The sequence below is a fragment of the Ambystoma mexicanum genome, chromosome 3q (assembly GCF_040938575.1).
Source record: "Ambystoma mexicanum isolate Mex_15411 chromosome 3q, UKY_AmexF1_1, whole genome shotgun sequence".
In the NCBI taxonomy this organism is placed as follows: domain Eukaryota; kingdom Metazoa; phylum Chordata; class Amphibia; order Caudata; family Ambystomatidae; genus Ambystoma; species Ambystoma mexicanum.
In genome coordinates this window covers 795,955,390-795,977,399 of record NC_090926.1, presented here as the reverse complement: position 1 = coordinate 795,977,399, position 22,010 = coordinate 795,955,390, and the positions used below count along the sequence as shown (strand labels likewise).

At 48.8% G+C, this 22,010-nt stretch overlaps 1 protein-coding gene across 1 annotated transcript in view; it reads right to left on the bottom strand.

The window, feature by feature from the left end:
* Positions 1-22,010, bottom strand: part of XYLT2 (xylosyltransferase 2) — a 294,426-nt gene that overhangs the window by 100,530 nt on the left and 171,886 nt on the right. Inside the window, exon 8 of the mRNA XM_069654872.1 lies at positions 11,961-12,223. Coding sequence (XP_069510973.1) covers positions 11,961-12,223 — 263 coding nt within the window. The remainder of the gene's footprint in view (positions 1-11,960; positions 12,224-22,010) is intronic.

Sequence of the window (22,010 nt, the reverse complement as noted above, 5' to 3'; positions counted from 1 at the left end):
GAAGTTTTGGGACCCTCCCTCACGTCCTGCCTTTCCAGACACACTGGAGCCTGGGCGGGTTCCAGGGCTAAAGCCAGCCAAAGGCTATATATTTTATATACACGTTAAGGCTGTAGCATTAAAGTACTCTATACACAGTAATATCACAGCAGAATAAAAGGTAGCACACTTTAAATCAAATGCAAAGCAACACAAATTGAGAAAAACTACTGATAACTAAGCAAACATTAGAACAACTCTTGCAAATTTAGCTAATCCCCGCTTAACCAATCTTCAGAAGTCTAACCCTTTGTTAGGGAGAATTTTCAGTTTCTGTGCCAATTCCCTTTAACCTTAGAGACCCTCAACTCTTGCTATAATCTGGGATCTTTTTGATTGTTAACCCACTGACCAAGTGGTACTTTTAGCCCCTCACGCATGTGTTTTTATCAGACTAGGATTTAACTGTTTAATGGAGTCTAGTAAACTCCATAGGCATCTGCTTTTTGCATAGTGACACAGCACCCTCTTTGCAGCATCACTGAAATGTTTAAATATATTTTCTTGTGTGAAATACAGTTCCCAAGAATAGTGAGATCGTTTTGATCTTATATACCTTTTCCTTTTGTGGTCAAGCACACACCACCCTGTGTTGAGTGCTGCAGGGTTACATATTAACTCCTTATCCCACTTCTCATGTAATTTTCTCAGCTGCAGTACAGCACCCACAGGTGACCAGTTTTCCTGGTTTGTTAGTTCCTTCTGGGTTTTTACTCTGTTTAAACTATGTTTGAGTCCTTTGTGTGTTTTGTCTTTGACAGGCTTCACTCCTGGAGCCTGCCCAGGCTTCATTGTGTCTGGGAAGGCAGGAAGTGAGGTAGGAGCCCAAAACGTCACGGACCTTTGTAGGCATGCCTGTCTGAAAACAGTTTGGGTGCCTGTCCTAGAGGACGACCCTCACCCCTTTGTTATTGACAGCTGTGGGATGGGATTTCGCATAAATTCTAAGGCTTTTGGGACTACAGGCAGAGTCGGCCACTGGATCATCATATCCAAAGGAGGAGGAGCAGAGACACCAGCAGCACCTTCCTGGACCGCAGAAGCACTGGTGAAACCTTGCAGCTGCGCTGAACCAGTTTTTGTTTGGACAGGGAAGATCAGTGAAGGACTTTCTCCCTTGGGCTGGTGAGACCAACTAGCTTCGAGACCTGATTAATTTTGGCTCATCCCTCGACTTGCTGCGACTTTACTAAGCTGCAGAATCCCAATGCCCAGGGACCCTTGACCATTATCGAGTGCATAGACTTGCAGAGATCGAAGGCAGCCAAAACTTTGTGGGCACCTTCTAGAAGCAGGAAATCTTCATCCAGAGTCCCACCCCTCACCAGAGTCCAAGTCGGAGGGACAGGGGAAACTGGTGGTCCAGTTACCAAGGGCTGAGGAGGAAAGAAGTAGGTGAGCAGCAAACAGAGCAGAGTACATTGAGGTTCCTTCAGGTTTGAGGCAAGTAACAGTTATCAAGTTGGGTCCCAATGGGTGGTTCTCCCAATGGGACTTGGGTTCCCTGGAGGGCGAGTGCAAGTATCAGCTTAAATGAAGCCCTCCAAGAACACAAGAACACAGCGAGACCAAGGTAAGTACCTAGGCTTGGGACAGTGCCTTCTCAATGAAGAGCTTGTGCAGCATGATGGTCTCCAGGGTACTTCTGTGTTTCAGCTCCTCGCGTCTATGGCAACACTGCGGTTCTCAGATGCCTCTTCAGACATTCCTTGCTTCTTGGGTCCAGCACCCTGTTGAGGTGGCTCAGGATGGTCAGTCCTGCAACAGGGAAGGAAAATCTTCCTAGTGCTCGGGTCCAACTTAAAAGCAACGCACACAATCTGGTGTACCTTTTGTCATGATGCCTACCCCCAGGCATCCGGACCAAGCCCATCAGCCCCGGGAGCAGGCATCTAGACATTTAGTAAAACCTCAGCAGCCCCGGCTAGGGGCTATCTGGGTTCAGTGCTGGCGCCTAAGGCGCCAGGCTCATAGTCATTACTTACCTCAGGCAGACCATGCTGCAAAGGACTTCAATCCAACATGAAGCCTGAAAGGGACTATTTTTCTACAGGGACTATTTTTTAATCGGGTGTGGTTCTATGGACTTCTTACCAAGGGACTACTTTTGAGGCTATTTAAACCATGCCCGACCAGCAACACACGCTTTGCGTTATTCTGCATCCAGCAGCATAACTCACCGTGTCTGCAGCCTGCATCCAGTCTTCTGCCACGCCCGCCTCGAATCCGGAGCTCCTAAAACAGAGCAAAGAAAGGGACAAGGTTAGAAAATGAACTTATTTCTATTCCACACCTGATTCTGGATCCATCTTGTCTCTGGACCTGTAAAGAACATCATTTCTGCACGCGCCGCACCTCCAGCTGCAGCGCCGCGCCATACTCACCAGTCTTCACAGCATCCTTCGGGTCGGCGCTGCCTCCATCATTTCTTCGCCGAACTTTGGCACCTACGAGACAAAAGAAAATCACAAGGTGAGCCGAGGGAACCAACAAAATATAATTCTTTTTTTTTTTTTTTTTTAACTTTGTTTATTTTCAATCAAGGCAGAATGATAATTACAAACAGTATCGGCAGTGATTCTTTAGGTATATAGATCCCCAGTCTCTTATCCCCCCCCCTGGGTTTCCTCCCTCTCCTCGTTCTTCGGCCTTTTTGCTCCTCAGTCTCTGGAGGTGGTATCTTCCCTCCTAGGTTGTCCGCTTCTTGCCTCAGCGTCTATGGTTCTGCCTCGGGGGTCCCTTGGTTTTCCAGGATCCAGCGGGCTCGGGTCGGTTTGTAAGTTAGGGCGGGGAAGCGCTGGTCGTATTCTAGCACTGGGGCCCAAATATTCCGGAACCTGTGGAGTATACCCGCTTGTGCCGCCGTCACTTTCTCCGCGATCAGAATGTCCCATAGTTTGGTCCACCATTGGGCTACGTGAGGGCCTTCCGGGGATTTCCAAGTTCGTGCCACCACTGTTTTCCCTGCCAGGAGGCAGTGGGTTAGTAGTTTCGCTCTGGGCCCGGAGCGCGGGTAGATCGTGGGGATCGGAGCTCCTAGCAGGACTGCTTCTGGTTCTAGGGGGATTGTCGTTCCGGTGATCTGCGAGATGGTCTCCAGGCATGTCCTCCAGAACCGTTGGATCTTTGGGCAGGTCCACCACATGTGGAAGAAGGAGCCTGGGTGGCCGCATCCTCTCCAGCAGGAGTGGTCCAATTGCGGATTCATGTGGTGAAGTCGGAGGGGCGGGTAATACCACCGGAGTGTGACCTTATATGCACATTCCCTGTTGGTGATGCAGGTCGATGAGGTGTGAGTTCTGGTCCATATGTCCACCCAGGTTTGGTCCTCGATTGGGTGTCCCAGGTCCGCCTCCCATTGAGCCATGCATCGAGTTTTTGTGGTCAGGAAGTCAGCTAAAAAGCGTCTATATAGGGTGGATACTCTACCGCGGGTGGGGAGGTCTCTCAGTGTGAGTTCCAGAGCGGTCGGGGGGCGTGTCGCTGCTTGGAGGGTCTGGGGGTGCGAGCACCAGTGGCGTATCTGGATGTAGGTAAATCTGTCTCTTTCCTGGAGTTGGAATTTCTCCTTGCATTGGTCGAATGTGAGTGGTCTCCCTCCTATGTATAGCTGGTCCACTGTCTCTAGTCCCCCGTTTATCCAATTTTGAAAGTTGCGGGGATTCGCTCCCGGTGAGAAAGTTGGGTTGTGGAAGATTGGGGATTGTGGGCTCAGCCCCCTTGGCACTCCCTTCCGTTTTAGTGCCCAGTCCCAGGAGCTGAGGGTGTGTTTAGTTGATAGGAGGAGGTCTCCCCAATGCGACCTGAGGGGGGGTGGGATGTGTGGCAAGAATCGTAGGGGCAGGGGTGTTCGTGATTGTTCCAGCTCAACCCATCTAGGGCGATTTGTTATGTTTTGCCATGCCTGCACCTGTGCTAGTTGTGCCGCTACTCTGTAGGCTTGCAAATCCGGGACCCCGAGCCCTCCTAATTTGGAACCCCCCAGCATCGTCCTGAGAGGGATTCTCGCTCTCTTACCTTTCCAGATAAAGTTCAGCATTGTCCTTTGGAGACCTCGGAGCGTTGGTGTGGGAATCGCTACTGGTAGGGAGGCGCAGGAGTACAGGAATCTGGGGAGGAGGTTCATCTTGCATGCCGTGATGCGCCCTAGCAGTGAGATCTCTTGGGTCTCCCATCGTTTCAAGTCGCCTTCCAATTCTGTGAAGAGTCGAGGAAAGTTGACCTTATATGTGTCTCTCGGGTCTGCCGGGATGTGGACCCCCAGATAGGGGATGGCCTTTTTTCCCCATGTTATTTAGCATATCTTGGACAGTGCCTCCTGCTCCGCTAAATTGAGGCCGATGCCCAAAGCCGATGACTTATCGAAGTTTATTGAAAAGCCAGAGACTTCTCCATAGGTGGCGATTTCACGGGTCGCGTGTTTTAGGGATGAGTGGGCCTCTGAGATCGTGAGCAGAACGTCGTCCGCGTATAGGGCGATTTTGTGTTGCGTGGGGCCACACTGTATGCCCTTAATTTGGTTGTTTCGTCTGATTCTTTGGGCGAATGGCTCCATGGTAAGTGCAAAAAGCAGGGGCGACAGCGGGCAGCCTCGTCGGGTTCCGCATGACAGGGGGATTGGGTCCGAATTGTGGCCGTTGATTCTTAGGCTGGTTTTTGGGTTGTTGTAGTTGGCTAGAGCCATCGTTTGGAAGTTTGGTCCAAAGCCGAAGGCTTTAAGGGTGTGCTTCATGAATGTCCAATCCACCCTGTCAAATGCCTTAGCTGCGTCCAGCGCCACCAACACTAGTTTTTGAGAGTTCCGGGAGGCGAGGTCTATTAGGTTCAGTGTTCTTCGTATGTTGTCTCCTGCTGTCCGATGCAGAATGAAACCGGCCTGATCGGGATGAATGATTTTCGGTAGGATACGATTCAGGCGGGTTGCCAGGATTTTTGAGTATATGTTTGCGTCGATGTTTAAGAGGGCAATCGGCCTGTAGGAGGTCAGGTTTCTCGGATCTTTTCCCGGCTTAGGCAGGAGGATAGTGGTCGATTCCTGCATCGACGGGGTCACCGATCCAGTTTCTCTGAAGGAGTTGAATAGGGCAACCAGGTGCGGGGTCAGTTGGGCTCTAAACAGTTTGTAAAACCTAGTTGAGAAGCCGTCTGGCCCAGGGGCCCGTGATTTCAGTGATTTGATGGCTTGTTCCACCTCCTCCCCCGTTATGGGCTCCTCCAGTTCGTCTTTCATTGTCTCGGGGAGGTGAGGTACTGCTGCCTCTTGTAAGTATTCCATCTGTTGCGGTAAGCTCCGTGGGGTTGCCTTCATAATTTGGGCTAGGTAGTCTTTTGCGAGTCGTTGCTTATCAGGCTCCGAGTAGTGCATGACTCCGTTAGGATCGCGCAGGCTGGCGATCGTGTTACTACGTCGGCGTTTGGCTAGCTTGGCTACCAAGAACCTGTTGGCCTTGTTGCCCTTTGCGTAATACGATTGCTTTGCTTTCGCCAGCAGTTGAGCGGTCTGTTCCGCATAGTGGGCTTCCAGTCTTTTCCTTGCTGTGCGTATGAGCCGTTGCGTTTTAGGGGACCAGCCTTTTTCTTTTTGTATTGCCTCTGCCTCTTTTAGTTCATTTTCTAGGGTTATTCGGGCTTGGCGCCTGTTTCGGTGGTAAGCCGTCCCTTGGGCTATTAGGGAGCCTCTTATTACCGCCTTCATGGCGTCCCAGTTGTTCGCTAGCGAGGTGTCTGAGGCGGGATTTTCTTCAAAGAAATTTCTTATGCCTATTGCGATCTTGTCTCTGGTGGCCATGTCATTGAGGATCGGGTCGTACAGTGCCCATTTACGTGGGCCAAGAGGATTGGGGTTCTGTGCCCGGAGTTCCAGGAGCATTGGAGCGTGGTCGGATATGGCTCTGGTGCCAATGGAGACCTCCTTGACAGAGGGGAAAGTTTGCGGGGAGAGCAGGAACAAGTCGATCCTTGAAAAGGTGCGATGGACAAATGAATAGAAAGAGTAGTCTATTTCGTTGGGGTGGAACACTCGCCATGAATCTATTATGTCCAGGGACCTGAAGAGCCGAAGGAGGCTGAGAGCCTGAGCAAAGTCACCTGGAGATGGGGGGGGTGCGATCTATCTTTGGTGGGATCGGGTACCCCGTTGAAGTCCCCCCCTACGATTATTTGGCCTTCCACAAAGTCAGCAAGCGCTGTGCCCAGCGAGTCATAGAAGAGGGATTGTCCCGTGTTGGGGGCGTAGACTGAGACCAGGGTGTATAGGTCTCCCCTAAGAAGGCATTTGACCGCTATGTACCGGCCCTCCGGGCACGTTTTTGTTTCTAGAATTTGCGGGTGTAAGTCTTTTCGAAAGAGGATCGCAGTGCCTCCCTTTTTGCTTCCTCCAGAGGCGAAGAATTGAAGTGGGAACAGCCGGGAGCGGAGCCGCGTTACGTCCGCCGGCAACAGGTGGGTCTCTTGTAGCATGGCTATCATGGCATCTTCATCTTGGAGTTTTAGTAAAATTGCCCTCCGTTTGTTGGGGGAGTTTAGCCCATTCACATTTAGGGAGAGGATCCGCAGGGTCTGGTGGTCCGTTTGGGTCACTTGTTCCGATGTTTGGGTTGGGGGGGGTCGTGAGTTATTGCTTCAGCTGCCATGTCTGTCGGGAGCTACTATGGTATCGTTCTGCACTTGAGGTTTTAAAGCGGTGCCCCAACGGGGGGCCGCAACTTTAACTTGTGGGGGGCCCGACCTTTCGGGTATGGGCCTCTCCCTGGCCAACGGGGCCAACTGTCCCATCTCGTCTTGAGAACTACGGGTATCCAGGGAGCCGCTGTTGGAAAGTCTCCCTGGAATGGGTACGAACCACGGGAATGGTCCGCCGCCGCTGCTCGATAGGCTTGTTCCTTCAACGAGAAGGAGGCGGATCTAGATTTTGGCAAGGTCGTAGGTGTCCGGGGTGGATGTTGTCGGGACCAGAGTCCGTGGGAAGTCGTGTTTCTGTGGTGTGCGTCATCCTTAGTTATCGTTTCTTGTGGTTTCGCTGGATCTTTGACCAGGATGATCGCCTGGGCCTTGGGGAGGGAGGAGGTTCAGAGTCTCCAGCTTTGTCTAGGTTTGGCGAGGAGGTCTCACTGGGTGAAGTTGGCTGCATGATTGAATTTGCGTCCTCCAAGTGGCTGATCCGTCGGAGAGTGCCTCTGTATGAGAATTGCAGTGCCGTGGGGAACAGCCATCTATACCGAACCTGTTGTTTTTGAAGAAAAAGCGCCAGGGGGCAGAGCGCCCTTCGTTTCTGTAAGGTAAGTAGCGAGAGATCCTGATAAATCTGGAGGGGGGAACCTTGGAATGAGAGACTGTCTCCCGTACGGCTGATTGCTGCTATGGCCTCTTTGGTTGTGAAGAAATGGACCCTGGTGATCACATCTGGGGGAGGGTCTGAGTCCATGCCCCGGCGCGGGCGCAGCCGGTGGGTCCGGTCCAGCAGGAGCTGGGATTTGTCTAGATCCGGTAATAGGGCCTGGAAGAAGTCGCCTATGTATTCCGTTAGCTTGTTGTCGGGGACCGAGGATGGGACCCCCCGAATCCGGAGATTATTGCGGCGTGCCCTGTTTTCCAGGTCCTCCTGCTTAAACTCCAGCAGCTCATATTTGTCCTGCATTGTATGGATAGTTTGTTGGATCTCCTTAAGGGTGGTAGTATGAGCTTGTGATCGATCTTCAACCTCCCCCAGCCTCTGTTCCGCCTCTGTTATTCTTTGATCCGTTTGTTCTATTTTAGAGGTGAGGTCGGCTAAGCAGGAGCGGAATTCAGCTTTAATGTCCGCCATAAAGGCTACTAGGTCCCCTCTGGTGGCTAGAGCATCCTTTTCTTCCAGCTGTTTTTGCGGGGTCAATTTGGTAGTGTCTAGTTTTTTGTTTTTGTCCGCGCCAGCAAACATTGTGGGGATGTCCGTTGTTTTGTTAGCTTTCGATTGCCTGGACATGATAGGTGAGTGGGGGGGTCGTTACGACGAGTGATGCGTGGGTTTGCTAAATAATGGAGTGGGCCGGGGCGCCCCAGGAAGAGTGTGGTGGACACGTGTTAGTGGTTATGGGATTTTTAGCTGGAGAGGCTAGGTTGTGTCCGTGCCTCTATTGTCCTTCTTTTGCGTAGGTTCTGCTGTCGTGGGGGCGCCTCCTCTGCAGCCGTTGGTTGACGGGGACGGTGCGCAGGATTGCGTTAAGCGGCCACTGGGGAGGGGGCCCGTTCTTAGGTGCTTGAGTAGGGTGTTTGGCAGTGTGGCCGAGCCTCAGGCCTTCTTTGGTGACGCTTATGCGGCGGGCCGGGTTTGTCGTGGGGCCCCCCGGGTGTTTTGCGGGGGCCGACTCAGCCTCCTGAGGCTCCGAGAGTTAGGGTCTGTTGGTACGGGCTACTCTTGGCCCTCCTGGTGACTCGTGGTGCTTTCTGGTCCCCCGCCCCTCGTCGGGGGGGAACTGCTGGTCTCTCTTGCTGCCGTTAGGGTGCCCCCCGGCAAGGGCGCGGGGTGTTGCCGCTGATCTCCCGTATTGTGGGCTTTCACCCCTGGGCCCCAATATGGACCGGACCCCGGCGTCTTCAGCTAGGGGGCCCGGATTACTGCGGGAGTCGAGAGGGGGGGAGGCGGGAGGCAGTCTACCACGGGGCTGTATGTCCCAGCCGGTGTTCCGAAAATCGGGAGGATCCTCGGTGGGGGCTCCTTTGCGGCCGCCGCTGCAGTCCCCACACCGCTCAGGCGGAGGTCGGAGCCGGAGCTGTACCTGGGTTGTCTCCTGTCGCTGGGTCCGCTGCTAGGTCCCCTGCTGCTCGGGCGGTGGTGCGTGTCCGTGCGCACTCCCTCACTCGGTCGTCCCTCTCCTCCTCACTCCGGCCTCCCGAACGTCCGCCAGAGCTGTTCCTGGGTTGTCTCCTGTCGCTGGGTCCACCGCTGGGTCCACTGCTGCTGGGGCGGCGGCGCGTGTCAGTGCGCACCCCCTCACTCGATCGTCGCTCGCCTCCTCACTCCGGTCTCCCGAACGTCCGCCATCTTGGATGTTACGGAGGGCGCTGGGCTCGGAGGGTGGATTTGGGCACGATGCACACGCGTTAGGAGTTCATCCACGGCCCAGATGTGCTTCAGTGGTTCCGATCGCCTTGGGTCGCCTCGGCGATCGAGTTACTTGCCGGGATCCGCGTCATATTTGTGGCGGCGGCGGGTCTCCCATGGGCGGCATCAGAGGAGCGACTGCATCGCTAGCGCTCCAAGCCACGCCCCCACAAAATATAATTCTTACCACCATAGACTTACCTGATTTACCACCGAGGCATCCTTTTGTGACTCTCCATATTTTCACGTGCCGCATCTGTAAAGAGACAAAACACGTTTTCCTCTTGGGACATTTACCGGACAGCGCCGGGTAATACAGACTCTTACCTGAGCGCCACCAGCTGCCACAAGAGCATCTTTTCACGAGCCAGCTGCAAGACAAGAAAGGAAGGGGGGGAACAAGAGTGAACATCGGACATATTGAACTCTATGAACTTAATACTTACTGGTCCTCACCAGGAACCTCAGTCAATACTCTCCGGAACTCTCCCGAGCCTTCAAACCAGTGAAGTAACTGGAATCGACGCGCCCCTGCAAATCCATGCAGGATGGAGAGCCCATCTTTCAAGAATATAAGGTGAGATTGCTGTGAGGGCATTTCGGAGGTGATTAGTTGGGGAGGACTGTGGGGGTGCTATCACCTGAAACCACAAGTGGCTAAATCCATCTCTCCACTTGCAGGAGAATATTTCTACGGGTTAAGCAGACAAGATTAGGAGGGCAGATCCAGTCAGTCAACGCTGCACTACGCATCACGTGGGTGGAGACCGCAGCTGTCCGGGTCCGACCGACGCCCCTGTGGGAGCCAGGTGAGCTAACACCTTTCCCTGGCTCTTCAGTTCCAACAGCAACTGCAGTGGAAATGCAACCAGCTTCAAGAGGATGTCCAGGAGGCTCACTTTAGAGTTGATTGGTGCCACCAACTCAAAAGGGAGAAGTTGCCCTTGCAGGGCTTCTCTAGTCGAGGCGAATTCCGAGCTTCAGCACAGCAGCAGGGCCTCACCAGGCAGACCAACGGTCCAGGAGTTGTTGCAGCAGGCGTCTCTTCCAAGTTCTTCTTTGGATTCCTTCGTCCAGTGGTCGACTCTGCCTTCCAAGCCAAAAAGCCTCGCCTTTTATGCAGGGTTCTCCCATTCATTCCATCCTAGCTGTCAATCACACAGCAGGTGGCTGTCCTTGTCGGACAGCCTGCCGGCCAATCACCCTGGGGTGCATTCCTGTAACCAAGGGGATTACGCACATTTTTGGGCACCTCCCTCACTTCCTGCCCCTGCCAGACATACTGGAGCCAGGAGGCGGGCTTCACTCGGGCATCCCGCCAAAGACAAAATGAGATTTACTCTGTGCGTCAAACCATGTTTGGTCTCTCTGTTCAAAAAGGACCTTTCCAACAAGAAATGGCGAAAAAAGATGATTAGGTTATTTTGACCAAATGGGCACCCATGGGTGTCTTACTTTAGCTGCGAACGCAGTTTGCTGTTAAAACCCATAATGGTAGTAAAAAGTAAACCACTGCCATCAGCCATTAATTGTAGAAAGGGTAACATAAAAAATGTTACATGAGAAACTAGACAAAGAAGTAACCCCTCCAGCACCCTATTGTAAGATAGGGTGTGCTTGGTCTAGAAAGTTACAAAATGTAAATAAAGTCAATTTCACTTTACTGCTCTTGGAAACAGTTTATCCAAGAGAAGGTATTTAAACCTTTGGGAAATGTTAAGATTTCCCTGTGCCGCTGCACTGAAGGTGCAGTGTGACACAGTGTAAAGATGATGCCTATGGAGTTTGACAGACTCCAAAGTCAAAAGAAACAGAAAAATGAATCACATTAAGCAAAAGAGCTGGGGGTCTCTAAGGTAGAAGGGAATTAGCACATTTTTGAGAATTCTCCCTAACAGGCACAAATTGGCCATGGGAGCGAAAAGTAGCTCCTGGTAGTAGTTTGTGTGCAGCTGAACAGGTTCCTCTAGGATACAAGCAGGAGCCAAACAACTCACAGTGTACGCTAGTTCCAAAGTCTGCCTTCTTTGGTCGCTCACCCCAGCAGTTTTCCGTTTCCAAATCCATAGGAATACACATGAATTTAATCAATCTTTTAGAGTAGGAAAGAGGTTTGACTTTTATGGATAAAAGGGGATACTGATGCGTACTACAGTGACTATGTGAAAACAGAATTGTAAAACGTTGGATTCACAACTCAGCTACAGGAATAAAGAGCATAGGGGGAGCACTGGGCAAGGAAAGCAAACACTTGTAAGGGGTGGGCAACACAAATTGCAAGCACGCTAACCCTTCTGCCCAGACAATCCTTTTTGCTTACACAGCCTGGCTAAGTGCTTCTCTGGGCTAGGTGCAGTGGACACAGACATCCCATGAATTAGTTGGAGGAGGAGCAAAAAACCTGTTTTTTTTTTAAAATAGCCATTCTTGCCAGCAGAACAATGAAGTAACAGGATAGCATTTGGAGATCATGCTGAGAGATCAGGGAAAAGAACCGATTTATCCTTTTTGGTGCAGAGAATACTGGTGGCCCTTGGACCAAACTAGCCTTTTAAATACTCAAGAACCCATGAATATGATTTTTAAAGGATGTTGGTTATTGCTTTTGAAAGGAAAAGCAAAACAAGGTGGTCATCCTAGAAGATTCTGCAATGCAATGAAAGCGATTTATCAGTATTCTTCACCCACAGAGCATCCTCTCAACAACTGGCACCATTTCCTTTGGATCAGTGTGATACACTAATCCCAACTGCTCACAGAATGTGTGCATCACTCTAAATTCATTTATTCAATCATTTTAGGTCAGTGGTAACTTTCTCTCACAAATCAGTTCACCACTCACCTGCACTGTTTCTCAGCCTGTGGGCCCTGCATGGAGGCCACTTTCTTTAGTCCCAATCTAGAAAAGGATGAGTACAGTGTCATGGTAACGTCTGTCACATCATCAAGTCCATCTGTGACATCGTAAACACTCTCCCAGTAGGCCTTCAAAGCAGGCGTGCCTGCTGGGTGTTCACCATACAGATGTGAATCCAAGATATCCAGCACCTCCTGGTTCACAGTAGATTCAAACTTCCGAGCAAAAAAGGTAGGACGGGAAAGTTGCTGCAGGAGAAAACAGGAGAAAATAACGTGAAATCAAAAACATCACGACTACGTTTGGTAGGAGCCATAAGCAGAGAAGATGGAAGAGAAGGAGAAAATCAGGATGGAAAAGAGTCCAGATAAAAAGTCAGGTATAGAAAAAAGCAAAGTGAGAGAAAGAAGGCAGAAGATATGAAAGGCGGGCGCGAGAGCAGCAGACCCGATGAAGATAGGATAGTGATGTCAGTTAAAGGATAGTAAAAATAAACAAGGAGAGTGAAAAAATATTTAGCTGCACACTTTCAATGCTCAAGTAATTACATACTGCAAGGCTGATATGATGGATGACATTGCACAAACCTACACTTGACCTTTTGGAGACTCATAACCTAGAGGAGGACAGGGAATAGGCTCACATAAGCTAGTTTTGGTTACTCAATGTAGTCCTTTCGGCACTCGGACCCCATTCTATCTTAGATAATGGAGGACTATTTTGATTAATCAGGATTCCAGAGCATGTGCCAATAGGGCTGGTTTTACAAATTTAAAAAGGACAAACGAAACAAAAGTATCCTTTGTTTGCAAAGCCAGCATATGGGCTTTGACAGTACTTGCAGAAAAGCCTCACAAGCACATGAACGCTTGAAGCGGACAGCCTGAAGACCTGAAAACGAGGCATGGCAGAGCTACGCTCCGTATCGGGGGTCACCCTCACGCAAAACAGCAGGCAAGCATAAAATGGGACATACGATGCTGCTGGTTAGGGAAGATGTATCTTTTGTCAACTTTCCCTCCATAGTTTCTATGGACCCCCCAATCTTTTTGCTTTGTTCCTGACCCTGTTCTGACTTTTTGAAGCGAAGTAAGGCCTTCAACTTCCCTTTCCCTTTGCCAATTTGATATGGAGAACCTGATAAGTCCTTCAGACGATCAGTACTGGGAAACTAAGTTTCCCTTTTACCTTTTAGTAACTTTAACATTGCATACAGCACCTTACAATTTAGTGCAATAGGGATAATTTTGTACCACCCTAGCGTTTTACACTTGGGATGTTTGGTTAATTATATATGTGTTGTAAGCGTGCAGGAAGAGGAGACTGACTCAAAGGTGGCATGGGTGCTAAACAAACTAACTTTCACTAACTCAAAGAGGGGTACGTCAACTAAAATACTAAGATTTCGGTCAGGATGTCCGTGTAAATCAATAGTCTGCCGTCCTGTGTCAAAACCTACTTCTGTCCCTCATACCAATTGTAAGGTGGATTTTCATGCAAATGCTCCTCCACATGTCAGCCCCCTGCACTTTTTGGTGGACTTCTGGATTTATGGTCCGCTCCCTTGAGTGGGAAACCTTTTCCTCACTCATAAAAGTGATACCATGGAAAGGGTAAAAGAATCTTTTTATACCTTTTTTTTGGAGTTAGATTTTATGGCATCTGTCTTTGACTTTTGCAGTACTCTGCAGTGTTGCTGGGTGCCCCATGAGCTTTCCTTTTTATTTTCTTTCACAGGGCGATATTTTATCCTTCCTACCTGATCTATTGTGAGATCAGCAAACCCTACCTTATGTGGAGTGCTAAGTGGCTAACACTGCATCCCCTTTCTCACTGAAACTGTAACATTTTGGTTACATTGACAAGCTAAACTGAATGGCTGGTCGCAGCGGTTTTACCCCCCCCCCTACCTACTTTTGAGAATGTGTTACTCCCAGGCTGTACTTCCAGCCGCCCAAGTACACAGAAGGGTCCTCATTGACCCAAAATGAGGACAGTGTTCTTGTGATAAAGTGAAGTATCAAGGGGGAGATCTGACCCTGGGGAGCTCTGGTCTGGCCCAGCATTACAGCAAGCATAGAATAGGATGATGTCATCTCATCAGGGAGGGAATGAGATTGACGGACATTGGTTTAAAACCAATAGGATGAGGGGAGGAAGGAAAAGGTGTTTTTCTCTAATACTGGCGTGGGTCTGTTTGTTTTTGAAGAGGACTCGACGTTGGAAGACGAGGCCCAGTCATAAATGGGCCTACTGAAATATATGTTATGTTATGTTATTGTGCTTATACCGCGCCAAAGCCCGTAGGCATCCAGGCGCTGAGAGAGCAGAGTACAGTAAACAGAGACTACCGCAGGGGATTACTCTAGTAAAAGATGCGTTTTCAATTGTTTTCGAAAAGCAAGATCATCTGTTGTCTTGCGCAGGGATATAGGCAATGCATTCCATGCCTTAGCTCCCTGGGTGTAAAAGGCCCTTCCAGAGCCTCGGGAGCGTTTAACTCTATGCTGTACCAAAAGATAGCGTTCAGCTGACATAAGGTTTCTCTTGGGCTGGTAGATGCCAATGACGTCCTTAAGGTAAGCAGGAGCACTGCCAAAGATGCATTTGTGGCATAGTTATCAATTTAAATTGAATTCTGCATTCCACAGGAAGCCAATGCAATTTTTTTCTGGCTATAGTGGGTTCTGAACGCTTCATTTGAAAAATAATGCGAATAGCTGTATTGTGAATTTTTTGTAACTCCTGGATTTCTGCTTTACTTGCACCACCTAAGAGTGCATTGCAGTAATCAATACGAGGCAAGATAACAGCTCTCACGAGCTTGATACGGTTTTTGACCGAAACTAGAGGCGCAACTTGCCTAAGCACTTTGAGGTGGTAATTAGTGCTAACAGTAATGGCTGCAACATGTGCTTCGCAGTATACACTGCTGTCCATGTAAGTGCCCAAGGTTTTTACTTTCTGCACAGTGTTGATGAAGCTACCATCTATTGTAAAACCAGTATATTCCTGCCCCAGCTTGATTTGTGCCTGGCGTGGGCCAAAGATCATGAACTCTGTCTTTGTAGCGTTCAGACATAACCAGTTGGTGGACATCCACTGATCTATGTCGTAATCGCCACTAATGTTAAGGACCAGCTGGAAATCATCTGCATAGTTACAGGAAAAGGTCTGGAAAAGATCTAATTCGTAACAAAGAGGAAAGATGTAGATGTTGAACAACGATGGGGAAAGACATGCGCCCTGGGGCACACCACATGTTATAGTTTGTGACCCAGAAAAACTGTCTCCCCAATGCACCTGTGACCGACGGCCTTCCAGGAATGCTCTCAGCCAAGTTATGGCATTATCGGAGAGGCCTCCAACAGTCTGCATTCTGTCAAGTAGGATATTGTGATCTAGCAAGTCGAAAGCTGCCGATAAGTCTGACATCAGCAGCCCCGACTTGCTATCTTCTAGTCTAGAGAGCATATATGTCTGCAGGTCCAGAAGCGCGCTTTCTGTGCCATGATGGCTTCTGAAACCTGACTGCTTAGCATGCAAGATGGCAGCCGTCTGGAAATGGGCCTGTAGCTGAATGGTTGCTATCTTATCAATATGTTTTAAGAAAAACAGGGGGTTGGTAATAGGCCTTAGGTTTGCCGCATCAGTGGGATCAAGAAATGCTTTTTTTTTTAGCAGTGGTGAGACTGCTACGTTCTTTATTGATTGGGGAATCACACTTGTTCGGAAAGAAGCGTTTGCAAATCTGCAGAGAAAGGGTGCGAAAAGTTCCTTATGTTCCAAAATGAATTTAGATGGAAGTAATTCACCCGGACAGTTAGTGGGGTGCACAGACTTAAGGATATTCAAAATATCAGCAGCGTTGGATTCTCTGAAGATGAAACCTGAAACAGGACCTGGTTGAGTATCCCTGCTTGATATAGAACCTGACTGAGTTTTGGGCGATTGTGGTGTGTCTCGGCGGGTATTGGGGTAGGCATTTGTGCAGACGACAGGGCTGCTATTGCTTCCAATTTAATTTTGTCTTGGGCTTTTAATAGTTTAGCTGGGAAGGCCTTCTGTACCCGTTCGCAGTCATCAGTCGGTTTTATAGGGAGGCAACAAGCAGTTGGTTTCTCCCAGGATCTAAAAAGGCGGAAAAGTTCCTTCGTCTCATCACCAGCTGAGCTGATTTGGTTGTTAGAAGGTTTTCTTAGCCTCAATAATTTCTACTTTGTACTGTTTCTCCTTTTGTTTCCAATCTGACAAGTTAGTAGAGGATCTATCTTTATGCCAGGTATGCTCGGCCTGTCTTTTACTCGCTCTGAGTTCTGCTAAGGAAGAGGAGAACCATTTGTGGCGATTAGGTAAATCTCTAACCAATTTATCTTTCATAGGTGCGGATTTGTCAAGCATTTCGGTAATCTCCTGGTTGTAGTTATTTATAAGTGTCTCCGGATCATCAGAGTCAGTTGTTTTAGTAATCAGGGTTTGCATACACTTAGCCAAGATGGGCTGAGTGATGTTTTTAAAGTTTCGGGCTTTGACTTTATATGTAGGTACATGTTTCCTATGTGCTAGAGCGGGAAGCCTCAAAGTACATGAGACAAAGGAGTGACCGGACCAAATGCATGGTCTAGTCACAATGTCTCCAATCTGTATGTTGTTGGTACCAATCCAGTCCAATATATGCCCTTTATTATGTGTAGGTTCCACATTTTGAATTATGACTTGATGATTATTAAGCATTTTTTCTAAGGTCAGTGCTTTTTTGTCCCTTTTGTCCCCTTTCCAACGGTTGAAGTCTCCTAAAATGACCAGACCCGTATTGGTGGTCATCATAGGTGTTATATTATTGACAATGTCTTCATTGAAACTGTCGTCAGCTTCAGGGGGCCTATAGAGAAGAACTAGATTAAGGGTGAAATTCGGATTGGAAGTCATCTTGATGTGAATAATATCACTCCCAGTGCATTCGATGTTAGCCTCATAAAAACCTTGTGACTTTTTACATAAAATGGCAACTCCTCCTCCTATGGTCCCTTCTCAGTGTTTTCCAAGAAAGAAGTAGCCTGGAGGTGTGATCTGTTCTATGGTAGGCGCATGTGAGTCAGTGAGCCATGTCTCGGTGAGACACATGACATCTAATTTGTGTTCCTGAATATAATCATGTATGTCCAATACATGTTTCACTGCAGAGCGTGTATTCAGTAGAGTTATGGTAAGTGGGGAGGGTGCAACAGGGCGACTGTTGGACGTGGGGTTGGACAAAGCATCATTATGAATGCATGACACACGTTTTTGTGAGAAGCTAGAAGTCTTACTTTGCATTTTCTATGGTGTCTCTGGGTACGGATGGAGTCGGGAGTCCGGGCGGGAAGCACGTCAGCATGTCTCTGCAAGGACCTGCACAGACTCGCAGTTTCGTTCGCGCAGGACGAAATAAGTAGAGAGCGCGGAAACTACAATCCAGATGGGATTTGTAGTTCCGTGCCTCTCTTTACTCGTGTGTGCCGAGAATCTCGGAAGAACTAACACACACCTTTAACAACAATGTAACTCGACTGGTTCAACCAATTCTAATGCAAAATTACAGCAACTCGAAAAAGGTTAAAAAAGTATTAAACGTTATGTGGTTAAAATTCAATTCTAAAAAGTTCTTTAAGGCAGCTTTCTGCTAACGTAAAATTAAGCAATTAAGATTTAGGTACAAGTAGAATCCAATATACCCCCCGCGTGCAGTAACAGCACTAGTACGATGGCCTGACAAATTCCTGAAACGACAAAGTTAGTGTTGCACCCGTTGTGCCCAGTTGAAATATAGAGGACAGCCCGTTGGCTGAACTGCATGTTTTGAGGCCAAGGAGTTTGTGTTATAAAAGAGAAGGTATGGACATCTAAACAGCAAGTGCCGACCTGTGTGAGAGTGGAACGAGAGGATCGCCGCTCCTCCTGGCCCCCACCGTCATGGGGGAGGAGTTCGGTGTCAAAGAACCGATGATGAGCGCGGCTAACTCGGGAAGACCTGAGGAGACGCGTCGTTACGCGTACGAAGACAGCTGAGCTGCCGGCTGGAGCGAAGCTGACGAGGGAGGCTGAGCCTCAATCGAGGGCTACACTGTTACGCCTGAAGGAGGGAGAGAAATACTGAAGCCATGGACGCAATCGTTTGATTAGTTTCCCAGCTGATCCATAGACTAAACCACGCGGCTCTGCAGGGGGAAGCCAGGAAGTAAGTGTCAACATGAGCGAGTGAATGAAGAGAGTTAGGCAGACCAGAGACTGATCGGCGAACTGCGTATGTTTGTTCCGGACTGTTTTGAGAGCCGGCAACACAAAGATAAGGCATCCTGCCAATCTACGGTGTAGTGTGTGAGTGAAAGAACTATTCACCATTAACTTTTAAATAAAAGAGCATATGGCGCATTCAATGGGAGAAGAGTATGAATCACCAGTCGGAAGGTGGTTGTCACTTTAGTGACCCAAATGACATTAACTCTTTCAAGTGATGTTATCAAAAGAACATACGTCATAAGAGATGAGTAATCTTGAGGGGCAAGGAGTCTTCCGTTCTTAAGTCTACGAACCTGATTGGGTGGAAGTCATAACCGAGATCAAGAGGTTCGACATTGCCACATATGCCAGCTACCTACTGAATCCTATTTCTCTATATAAGGAAATCCTGTTGTCTTGTTAAAGTAAACTAATTAAAAGCCTGTTTATAAACAATAACTGCATCCCTTGTGTTTGTCCCACCTGCTAAGTTGTAACAGTTCTTTTTTCAGCAATTCAAGATGGCTTGTCCTTTCTTGGTGGTCCTTCTCACCACCCAGAGATTGAATGGTGCATGGGTGCCGATTGGCTGGGTTCCTGTATTTTAGGGAGAGTTATCAGAAATCTGCCAATTCCCTTCTACCTTAGAGACCCCCAGCTCTTTTGCTGGACTTTAGGACTTTTCATTTCTAACCTGGAGAGAGCGAGACCTTTCCCCACACTTTCATGTATTTGTGTGTGTTTTGGACCCTTTCTTTTGACTTTGGAGTCTGACAAACTCCATAAGCATCACCTTTGCACTGAAGGTGCTGTGTGTCACAATGCAGTGGCACAGAGAAGTCTTGTATTTTCCAAAGGTTTAATTACCTTCTCTTGGTGAAACTACTGTTTCCAAGAGCAGTGAAGTGAAATTGACTTTACTTACATTTTGCAACTTTCTAGACCCAGTACACCATAGGGTGCTGGAGGGGTTACTTATTATCCCCTTTGTCTAGTTTCTCATGTAACATTTTTATGTTACCCTTTCTACAATGAATGGCTGGTGGCAGTGGTTTTACTTTTTACTACCATTGTATGTTTTTACAACGGGCTGCATTGGCAGCTGCAGTAAGGCACCCATGGGTGCCCATTTTGTCAAAATCGCCCAGTCTTTTTTCACCATTTCTTGTTGGAAAGGTCGATCTTGAGATTTACTCTGCGCGCCAAACCAGGTTTGGCCCCTTTGTTCTTTTTGTCTTCATTGACAGGATTCACGAGTGACTCCCGCATGTCTGTCAGGGGCAGGAAGTAAGGAAGGAGCCCAAAACTCCCTGGGCTTAATCCCCTTGGTTACAGGAATACACTCAAAGGTGATTGGCCAGCTGGGTGTCCTTCGAGGACAGTCGCCCTGATGTGCGATTGACAGCTAGGCTGGAATGAACAGGAGAAACCCACATAAAAAAGGTAAGGCTTTTTGGCTTGGAAGGCAGATTCGACCACTGGATGAAGGAATCCGAAGAAGAACTTGAAAGACGCCTGCTGCAACTCCGGTTTGCCCGGTGAAGCCCTGCTGCTGTGCTGAAGCTCCGAATTCGCCTCAACTAGAGAAGCCCTGCAAGGACGACTTCTCCCCTTGCAGAATCAACCAATCAACCCCAAAGTGAACTCGTCTGGACATCCTCTCGGAGCTGGCTGTACTTGCACAGTTGCTGCAACTGAAGGGCCAGGGAGAGGAACACCAGATCGAGTGCATCGCATTTAAGTCGGACCCGAGCGCCAAAAAGATACTCCGAACTTCCATGACGCAGGACTGACCAAGCCTGAGCAACCTGAACAGAGTGCTGGACCCCAGATGCGCGGAAAGGTCTGAAGTGGTATCCGAGAACTGCTGTGTTATTTGCTATAGACACGAGGAGCTGAAACCGCAAAACGCTGCGGAATTGAAGTTTGACCTTTGCTGCCACCGACCCCCTCTTGTCCCCACGACTGAGGCCCAGGAACAGCAGTATCTGCAGAGCCACACAGGAACAGAAGCCAGCTAGAAACCATTTCTTCTAACCAAAGATACTGTAAACCTAAGAGGGCTTACCTTGTATAGCCTTGCTGGTTCTCAGTTGAGACTGGTCTTGGTTGCCAGTGCAGAGTTGCTTGCAGCTTTGCCCCTCACAAGCCTCCCAGCTTGTGGCCCCTCAAGTGAATCATTTCTACAAACCTTTCTAAAAACAATGTGCAAGACTTTTACTTACCTGCAAAGAAGATCTTCAGCTCCCCTAGACTTTGTCTAACTAATATTGACTGTCCTGGTTCTGGGAGAGACTCTTCTTACCGCTGACTTTGTGCTTTTGCCTTTTGTGTGGGAGTGAGGGGTTGTTTTGGGCCCCCCTTGCACATTCAACACGTTATGGAAACATTTACTCGTGTAATAGTGGGGACGCCTCCATTGCCCTTATGTTAACATTTACATCGGTGGGGCTATGCGGGAAACACTTTGCTTCCATTTTGTGTGCCCTCGACTCCATCTTTGGACTAATCTACCCTTCGATAGTATGAAAAGGCTTCTCTCCCCTTTGTAGCACCGCGCACAGCACGCCAATAGCCCCCACCTTTTCTCCCCTGTCTGAAAGCATCACAACTCCCTTTCACACGGATGCGCCGGGGAAAATTGAAACAGTAATCTCAATGTATCATCTCACTCTTCCTCTGAGATCACTGTCCTGCGTGTGATCCGACTCGAACCATGCCTTGTAGCTCATCCATCTCCACAAACCTGTCCGTGTCCCCTCTGTTGGAAAATTACTGCCAATGTAACCCTGTACCCTCCTACGGTATTCTATTGACGTACCAGAAGTGCAACCCTCCAGTGCAGCCCACCCCACAGTGCTCCCAATAAACCCAGACCTCTGTCTCAGTATATTGTGCCCTAAACCAACACAACTCCCCACTTGCCTTGATGTGCTAAGACCCATCCAGTCACCCAGGTTATCACAGAGAACAAGCCCACAACCCTTGTACCCCGTAAAAGTCCCAATGAAAGATGATATAATCACTTGCATACAATTTATAGGTTTTCTAGATTTATCCAAAGGCATACTAATGATTGTTGTTTATTATATACTGAATGGTAGTTTCTCATGACATCTTAGTTGGTGTCAACTCTCTCACCATGACCTAACCCTCACCCCTCCTGGTCACATGCAGCTGGACTCGGACGCTCACCCTCCCGCCATCTGAGGAACCAATCCAGAAAAAGCAGCGCCTACAATTATATATGTATCTATACTGTCTAGCCAATCCCACGTTATTGCAGTACCCTATGTTAGTTGTGTCATCTATGATGTTCTCCTTTATAACTGTCTGCAAGTGTAATATTTGCCAGAGCAATCTCGAGGCAGCAGAGTTCTCTGGATTCCAATTTTACATAAACTTACTAAACCCCACAACCTGTCCTAGTCTCATTCCCCACTGGGGTGTATTATATTTTATGAATATGCATGTGTAAGACGGGGAGTGAGCCTTTACATTTGACGACCCCCCGCGATGTGATCGAGAAACGTGCACCGAGGCCCCGTGCCATGCAGCGAGATCTAGGACGCCCCCAGCAAAACCATTGCCTGCGCGGTTGACCGGTATGCGCACAAAACTAAAGGTTCCAAGGGTCCCCGTCATCGTTGCAAATACCCAACTAACTGCTCGCCGAGGCGGGTCACTGCTTGGTTGGGGTGCGGACCAGATTGCGGATAGACCTTGAACGGCGGCTCTCGGAGCACCCGGCTGAACACATGAGTAATGGTTGAGAGA